The sequence below is a fragment of the Mesoplodon bidens genome (assembly GCF_964165515.1).
Source record: "Mesoplodon bidens genome assembly, contig: HAP1_SCAFFOLD_126, whole genome shotgun sequence".
NCBI lineage: Eukaryota > Metazoa > Chordata > Mammalia > Artiodactyla > Ziphiidae > Mesoplodon > Mesoplodon bidens.
Genome location: NW_027671928.1, coordinates 1,439,836 through 1,448,233, shown reverse-complemented (window position 1 = coordinate 1,448,233; position 8,398 = coordinate 1,439,836). Strand labels below are relative to the sequence as shown.

Sequence of the window (8,398 nt, the reverse complement as noted above, 5' to 3'; positions counted from 1 at the left end):
CCTTTCCTTCTCTCTTTAAATTGGCACCAGCTATTAACAGGTTTCTCTCTCTCTCTTTCATCTTCCTCCCTCCCTCCTTCCCTCTGTCCCTCTCCTAAGCTGACCAGATCATCAGTTTCCGGATTTAAGGGGGAAAAAAGGCCAAGGATGTGCTCTCTTTACAGCTGAACCAGGGTTTATTTTCCCAGTGTTGAGCCATTCCCAAGTAGAGAGGCTCTTTGACACTAGGGTTCTCTGTGAGTGAACTTCTCACATTCAGCTTGCTTTTGGAATTGCCCATCACTAGGTCCAGGCCAGTTTTATCCTTGGATTTGTCCAGCAACCTAAACAGTATAATTGCACAAGGCCAAGGCAGTACTTTTACTCTAGGAAGCCTTCCCAACTCTCTGTTTAGCAGTTCCAAAATTAGGAGGTAGTGTAGCAAACAGTTTCAACAAGGCTCAGTAAGAATTCTTGACCCTAGAATGCGGGCTTTTTAAAAGCTGGAACAACCTAATTCATCTCTCTGTGTTTCACTTTCATAAAATTAGACCTCACCAAAGAGCAGGGGATTCTTAATATGTATCAAAGTGTATGTGGAATCTGGATGGGAATATTACATCTTTAATTTCACTAACCTCTAACTGCAATTTAGTATTTAGCATGTCCTTTAAATCTAAATGCAGACAACAAACCACAATAATATTAGGAGTACCTGTGACTATATCCCCAGCAGATATCACAGACAATTTCCTAAGGCAGTTTTATAGATATCTCAAAGTATCACTACTCTGATGTCACAATCAAATCATCATTACCTTTTTTGTTTTATCTAATAGACTATATCTATTTTAGAATGGATTTAGATATACAGAAAAATTAAGGGGATAATACAGAGTTCTTATATATCTCATTCCCAATTTCCTCTATTATTGACACCGTACACTAGTGTGGTACCTTTTTTACAATTAATGAGCCAATATTAATACAATAATATTAACCAGAGTCTGTACTTTATTCAGATTCCCTTGGCTTTTGCCTAGTGTCCTTAATTCCATTTCAGGCTTCCATCCAGGACACCACATTACATTTAGTTATCAAGCCCCCTTAGGCTCCGCTGGGCTGTGGTAGTTTCTCAGGCTTTTCTTGTTTTTGATAACCTTGACAGTTTATTTATTTATTTATTTATTTATTTATTTATTTATGGCTGTGTTGGGTGTTCGTTGCTGCGCGCGGGCTTTCTCTAGTTGCGGAGAGCGGGGGTTACTCTTCGTTGCAGTGCACTGGCCTCTGATTGAAGTGGCCTCTCTCGCTGTGGAGCACGGGCTGTAGGCGCCTGGGCCTCCGTAGTTGCAGCACATGGGCTCAGTAGTTGTGGCTCACGGGCTTAGTTGCTCCCTGGCATGTGGGATCTTCCCAGGCCAGTGCTCGAACCCGTGTCCCCTGCATTGGCAGGTGGACTCTCAACCACTGCGCCACCAGGGAAGCCCCAACCTTGACGGTTTTGAGGAGCAGTGATCAAGTGTTTTGTAGCATACCTCACTAATGTAAACTGTCCAATGCTTTTCTCATGGTAAGACTGGGATTATGGTTTATTGGGAGGACAACCAGATAAAGTGCCTTTTTTATAACATCTTATCAAGGGTACATGCTATCAACATGATTTGACTGTTGATGTTGACCTTGATAACCTGGCTGAGGTCGTGTCTCAGATTTCTCCACTGAAAAGTCACTCCTCCACCCCTTCCACACTACACTTGTTGGAAGGAAGTCACTATGTGAAGCACAAACCCAAAGAGTGGAGAGTTATGATCCACCTCCTTGAGGACAGAGTATGTACATAAAGTATTTGGAATTCTTCCACGCAGCGTTGTCTATTTCCCCCCAAATATTAATTTATTCAATTATTGATATTTATTTATATCAGTATAGACTCGTGGATATCTATTTTATCCTTTGGGTTATAATCCAATACTACTTTATTTTGTTGTTTGAATTGTTCCAGCTTTGGCGATTGGGAGCTTTTGCTTTTGGCGCCTGTGCTCCTTTGACATACTCCCTTTGGGGTGTGTGAGTTTGTGTGTGTCTGTGTATCTGTGTGTATATGTGTTTAGCATGCATGTTTGTGTGTGTGTTTAACACTTCCTGACTTTCTGGTACCACAAGGTGCTCCAGGCTCATTTTGTGTATTTCCTGCCCCAGTCCTAGAATCAGTCATTTCTCTGAGGAGCCCTGATTCCTTTTATTGGAGAGTCACCTGAAGGGGCCACTGTTCTTACTGCGGCCTCCACGTCCAAGGCCCAGCAGGTGTTCATTCCATTCAGCTGGATATGAACGGGCCTTCTTGTTCTTGGGCCATCATGTCTTGAGCTGATATGGGCTCAGGTCCTTCTCATGGGTGTCGGTGTGGCCGAGAGCCGAGCTGTGAGCACATGGGAGCTGGGGCGGGGATTTGGGGCGGGCAGGGGTCCCAGAGAGGGTCCAGGATGCCTTCAAGATGCCTTCCCCCCTCTGAGGCAGCCCCTACCCATGGAGGGCCCAGGAGCTTCCAAGGTGGTGGGTGCTGTTTGCGCGGCCCTGGTTGTCCTGGTGCGGGTGCATCTTGTTGCTAGGGGCTTGTTTAAAAAAGAAATTAACTTGAAAACACAGTGGCTGAGATACTCATTTATTCTTTATGATCACATGGGTGGCTGAGTGAAATTTTTATTTTGGAAGTTCACCAAATGAGTTTGGAGGTTCCTCAGACTTGGAAGTTCATCACTAGGAACCCTCAGTGGCATTTGAAGATGGGGCGGGGCAAGGAGGCATTGGTCCCTTCCTTCTCAAACTTGGAGTAACCATCTCCCTTGCCAAGCACTTGGCTAGGACAGGCCTAGGACCTGCTCAGTGGCAGTGCCTGGCCAGGAGCTGGAGGAAGCCTCAGTCAAGGGGCTTCATGAAACTTCTTTGCTCAGGGAACTCTTCCAGCTGAGCACCTGCATGTTTGTAAACTACTTTGGAACAGAGATCCCCTGCACTCCTTCTGTAGCGGGTGTAACTTTGAACAAGGTTAGCCCTGACTGGAGGTGCTATTATACTTAAGCTACAGAGAAGGGGATTTTAATCCTGGGGAGCCTTGCAGCGACTCAGAACCCTCACCTTGTTTAGGCCTCACTGGGCATGGCTCAACAGTGGTGAGGGTGCTTTGTTGCCACAGTGACTTGTAAATGTTGCTGTGGTGATGCTTCTGTGAGGTGATGCTATTGGTACAACCATAATGAATTTGGGATATATGTGCTGTGAGTCATAGGACCATGCTGCAGGGACCACGTGCACATCTTGCTTAGACTGGGTGACCAAGGGCACATGGCTTCCCACTTTTAGAAGGGCCAAAAGTAGCAATGATGGCAAAGCCTGATGGTTAGGATCCCCGTGTATCTATTTATCTCCCCATCTCCTTTGCCCTCAAGGGTCACCCTCCTGTGGGTCGTGGTTAGAACAGTCTTTGAGAAGCTCCAAGTGACACGGAGCCTCTACCCCATAGCTGGTGGCCATGGGTATCTTGGGCAGTCGGGGTGGGCGTCCTTCAGGGTTATTACTGGCCTGGGTAAGGTCACACTAGCGTAAGGTCTTGGGGGGCCTTAGCTGAGGGGAATTGAGATCTTTGCCCTAAAAGGCTCCGGGGTTGGGGGAAGGGTGGATGGACCTAGTTTGGGAAAAGAAACTTTCAAATTGGACATGGGGGTTCTTAAGGTAGCCCTTCCATTCCTCCATGGATCCCCTCCCACGGAGCTTTTAGGGAAGGCTGATTGGACCAGAGAAGTCCAATGGTGTAACCAGCAGGGCTCACCTCTTAAAATTTCCTACATTTCAGGCCTGAGATTCAGGCTGGTCTGAAAGTCTTGGCATCTTTTGGTTAAAAGGATTTTTCCAGCCTTTCTCTGTGCTGAGCCCGGCCCGTGATTATGAAGCCCACCCTGGAGGGAGGCTAGCAATAACATTCCCACTTTACAAGTGAAGGGGGCCGAGTTGTAAAGCGGCGCCATTCCTGCCCGAGTGTTTAAGAGGGTCACAGAGCAGCCCGAGTGAGAGTTGCAGCACGCCGTCTTCACCGGGCCTGCGGTAGCCTGGGCTGCATCACCTGTAAGCACAGGCCAGGAGTTTGGGGTTTCTCCTGCTGCCATGACAGGAGACCCTCGCGGTTGGGGTGATTCCACCATTCCGGCAAGAGTAGATGGGGATCTCTCCCACCTTGGGATACCCTTGGAGAAAAGCTAAGTGTGTTCCACCATTGAGAACACAGGTCAGGCTAGCCCAGGCCAGGGTGAGGTTCATCCCCACAACTGGCTGCCATTAAATGCTGGGAATGCCCCCCAAGAGAGGCTGATCAGGGGACCAGCCGGCTGGGCAGAAGTGGGAGTGATACTTGAAGTGGTCTAGGGAGAGGAGGAGGAATGTGAGCAGCATGTGAGGGGTGTGTCCATGATTTCATCTAGAAAACGGGCTGTGGGAGCTTAGCTCAGGTGTTAATGAAATACCAAACTCATACACCCACCCCCACCCCCGGCCGGTGATGGACACAGGGTCATCTTCGGGGAACTCTTTAACAGCACAGTGATCATTATGGAATTATTTGTGTGTTAGAAACAATGTGACTAGCAAAGCAGTTGAACTGTTTCTTTGGCTAGAGCAAAAGTGAGGAGTGTTGTTAGGCTGGGGTGATTGGAGGAAAAGCCCCAAGTGGATGCTAGATTGAGCAGGGGGGCAGGAGCAACACAGGCGGAGCTGGGGTGTGAGCAGTTCAGCCCTGCCCGCCACCCCCCCACCCCCCACCCCCCACCCCCCATGAAGGGGGTTGGAGTCTTGTCTTTGAAATGTCCTTAGATGCTTGTTGCCTGGGAAGGAAGGCGTGGAGACGTGCCAGGTGGGTGACTGGTGTCACTGAGGGCCTTCTTCCTAGACAGGAAATAGGAGCAGCCCCTCGATGGCAGTGAAATGCTTTTCCCCCCACGGGTGTGGAAAGAGGACAGACGGACTTGTAGCAATCTGGTTGAGTTCTTTGAAATTGCCCTTGACCCTTGTGTGTGCACCAGGAAGCCTTTCCTTTCCCTTTGCCAGGCTCCTCTTGCCTTGGTCTCCCCAGCTTCCCAGCCTCCCACCATTCTTTCCCTACCCTTTTTCTTCACCCTCGCCCCTGCTGACCCAAGTGAACATTGGTGCTATGTCTGTGTAGATGGCAGTTGGGGGCTATTTGGTCTCTTGATGACATCAGCCTTTTTTGTTGACTAGCAGCTGTTTCCATAGTCATTTGTAGCTCTGCCCTGATTGGTTGGATGTTACTGTGAGGTCACTCACCCCCCCTTGTAGCTCTGCCCTGATTGGTTGGATCTTGCTGTGAGGTCACTCAGCCCCCTTTAAAAGTAAGCCACCTTGGAGAGTTAAGCAGTTAGGGAGTGATCTCACATGCCTATAGACGGATGGTGTAGATGCCTCACCTTGACCCTTGAAGGATGGATTGTGAGTGGGCTACGCGCCTCATTTTCTGCTTTCTTTGCTGGTTGTGTTCAGCTGTCCTTCCTTTGGGACGTCTTTCTGAGGGTTTTGTGCTTCCGGCGTGTGAGGCCCCTGGTCTCCAAAGGGGGGTGGTCTGTTGGTAGCAGATTGCCTTGGGCGTGGGGGTCCTGCCTGCTCCTGGTGACCTTTGTTCCCTCCTTTCCGGGTTGTCTCCCCTCCCCTAGGGGAGTGTTTTGATGGAAGCAAACCTGACCGCTTTGAAGCCCCAGAAGACAGTGATCTTCCTGAGGACATGGACACGGAGCCCCCCAGAGAGTCCCCCGCCGACCAGGCGGCCCCGGACGCGTCACGCAGCCCCACCCTCCGGCTGAACAGAAAGCGCAAGGTCTCTGGCGATAGGAACCACACTGAGACCACTGTGCTCCCGGAGGACTCTCTGCTGAAAGCCAAGCGGAGACGGGTCTCCAAAGGTGAGCTCGGTTTGGCTTCGGGCCCGCAGGGCACCCTACGGAAGTCCTGGAGCGGAGCAGTGGAAAGTTCCAGTCCCACCCTGGATCCCTGGGGGGAGCCACTCACACCTCCCCACCCCCCACCCCCCCAAAGCCAGGTGGCGGGGCTGGAGCCCAAAGGTGGCCAAAGGCAAATAGGCCCCCTCCCGAGACTTGGTGACAAGTTCCAGCCAACACAGTGACCACACCCCTCCCCTCCCCCACCCCTGTTAGTGATGTGTAAGACAGTTTGTCCCCCCCCCCCGCCCCGGGGGGCTTCTTCATTAATTTGTAGTTATTTCTCCATTAGCTGACTGGCCTGAGAGGGAAATGACAAACAGTTCCTGTAACCACTTAGAAGAGCCACATTATAGTGAGCTGACCAACCTGAGGTGTGCATTGAATTAACAGGGCTCCATCCCAGAAAGCAGCGCCGCTTGCTGCACCTTAGAGGACGGCGGGAGCAGAGAGCAAACCTGGCCGGCAGGGCAGGAAGGAAGTGACCCAGGCGGTTCAGCCTGCGGTCACCCCCCAGGGCAATAGCATCTCCGAAGAGAAACCTGGCAGGAAAAGGGCAGAGGCCAAAAGCAACAGCAGCTGGTTGGAGGAGTCCCTTAAATGCAGTGACAATGAACAAGGTACGCACGGGGCGGGGGGCGCTCCTGGAGGGTGGATCACCCGCCCTCTGTGGGAAACGGCCCTGGAGGGGACCTGAGCGCCATCCAATTTGACAAGAGTAGCGTGTGGCGAGCGGGGAGTTTTCTTCCTGAGGTCCTTTCAGCCTGCACACTTCCTTATGGAATGGACAGTGAGGCGGGAGCTCGACTTCCTGGGCTGCTCCTCATCACCCAGCCCGCGGCTGGGCAGGAAGGGAAGTCTTGGGTGACCCCGGGCGCTTGTCAGTGCCCTCATTCCAGCCTCAGGCTGTCCCCAGTCGCCCTGTCCCGAGCACCCAGGCCCCCCACGGGTGGGGACGGGAGCGCACGAAGGGCTGGCTTCTGCCCTCTCTTGCGGCCCTTTGAAGCGACTTGCCATTTGGCGTTTCGTGGGTTAGCCTATTTGCTGGTTGAATGTGGGATGATTAAAATATTAGTGCTTTGAAAACATAATTGGTATATCTTTAAAAACTGAAGCTGCTCCAACGATCAGTGCTAACAATGGGCTTTTCTTTCCTCACCGGCTACAACTGTGTAACGCCCGCTGCTTCTCCCCCTGACAGATGTGCTGTGCATGGACGAAGAAATGGATCGGCAGCCTTCGCCCCTGCCGCAGAAATACACCGACAACAGCGAGAAACCATCCGGGAAGCGACCGTGCAAAACCAAGCCTTTGATCCCTCAGGAGCCCAGGCGGGGCTTGCCGCTGCCAGGGGACTCCTAGGTGGACAATGCGGATGGCAAGGTACCTCTTGGCCCTGGCTCTCCCCCGCCCCCCGGGCCCGTGCAGGCACATCCCGCCTGCCTGCTTCTCTGCTTCTGGGGACAAAGCTTTCCTTTTCCTGAACCCCTCCCCCCAAAACGTCCCTGCCCCTTCCTAGGGGACGTGTCTCCTGGGTGGTGGTGAAGTTTCCAGCTAGTAAAAATGCAACCCCTTCCTCGCGCCCCGCCTCCCCCAGACAGAGAGGAGGAAAAGTGCTTTCCTCCACTCAGGTTTGTAACTCAGGGAGGAGGCGAACCAGCCGGGTGGAGGAAGGACAGCCTGAAATGTGTGCGCTGCCTGGTTTCGTGATAGGTGACCGTCCGGAGATTTTGAAAGCGGCCTGAGCCCAGTTCTGACTATGATCTTTCGCCGGCCAAGCAGGACCAGAAGCCCTTGGACCGTTTGCAGCAATTGTTACCAGCTTCCCAGGCCTCGCAGCTGACATGGTCAAGCTCCCCTCCAGAGACCACCCAGTCCCGCCCGATGCCACCAGAAGCGCGGAGACTTATTGTCAATAAGAACGCGGGCGAGACCCTCCTACAGCAGGCCTCCCGGCTTGGCTACGAGGTGAGCATCCTTGTGGGTGCCCCGGATCAGGATCCGCCGGCTGCTGCTCCTTGGGTGGGGGACACACTGGCTGGGGATGGGGGGCGTGTCTCAGAGCCCAGCCCCCTCCACGTGGCGGGCTGGGCTGGGTGTTCCAGCAGGGTGTTTGCGTTGGCCCCGCTCACACTGCGGGCTCTTTGGTGGCTTGTTCAGTCGTGGTGTGAAAAGAAAGGCAGGCCTCTCTGATGTTCCGTTCCCGTTCAGGCAGGCAGGCTGCTTCGGCCAGTCTGGCTCACTTATCTCTGATATAAAATCTGACCTAACCCAGGGCTTGGCGACCAGGGGAATTTTAATGAGCCCTTTTGGATTCTGAATAGCAAGAAGGAGAGTAGGAGAGTAGTTATTAGCTCTACTAACTTGTGCTGTTTGGGGCAGAGTGATGCCCCTGTGGGGTAGCGGGTGGGAAGTGTCTG

At 52.2% G+C, this 8,398-nt stretch overlaps 2 protein-coding genes across 2 annotated transcripts in view; one reads left to right on the top strand and one right to left on the bottom strand.

Annotated features, from left to right (window-relative positions):
* Nucleotides 1–8,398, bottom strand: part of LOC308610807 (uncharacterized protein) — a gene marked incomplete at its 5' end in the record, with an annotated part of 186,759 nt that overhangs the window by 33,355 nt on the left and 145,006 nt on the right. The window lies entirely within an intron of this gene.
* Nucleotides 5,673–8,001, top strand: LOC308610820 (BCL-6 corepressor-like). The gene is made up of 4 exons (XM_081259824.1): nt 5,673–5,942; nt 6,372–6,598; nt 7,180–7,361; nt 7,692–8,001. The coding sequence occupies exons 1-2, from the start codon at nt 5,765–5,767 to the stop codon at nt 6,461–6,463; spliced, it is 270 nt and encodes an 89-aa protein (XP_081115950.1). The 5' UTR covers nt 5,673–5,764; the 3' UTR covers nt 6,464–6,598; nt 7,180–7,361; nt 7,692–8,001.

Coding starts and splice junctions, on each gene's coding strand:
- LOC308610820 (XM_081259824.1), top strand. CDS start 5,765: ATGGACACGGAGCCCCCCAGAGAGTCCCCCGCCGACCAGGCGGCCCCG. Junction 5,943..6,371: donor GCGGAGACGGGTCTCCAAAG/GTGAGCTCGGTT, acceptor TTGAATTAACAG/GGCTCCATCCCAGAAAGCAG.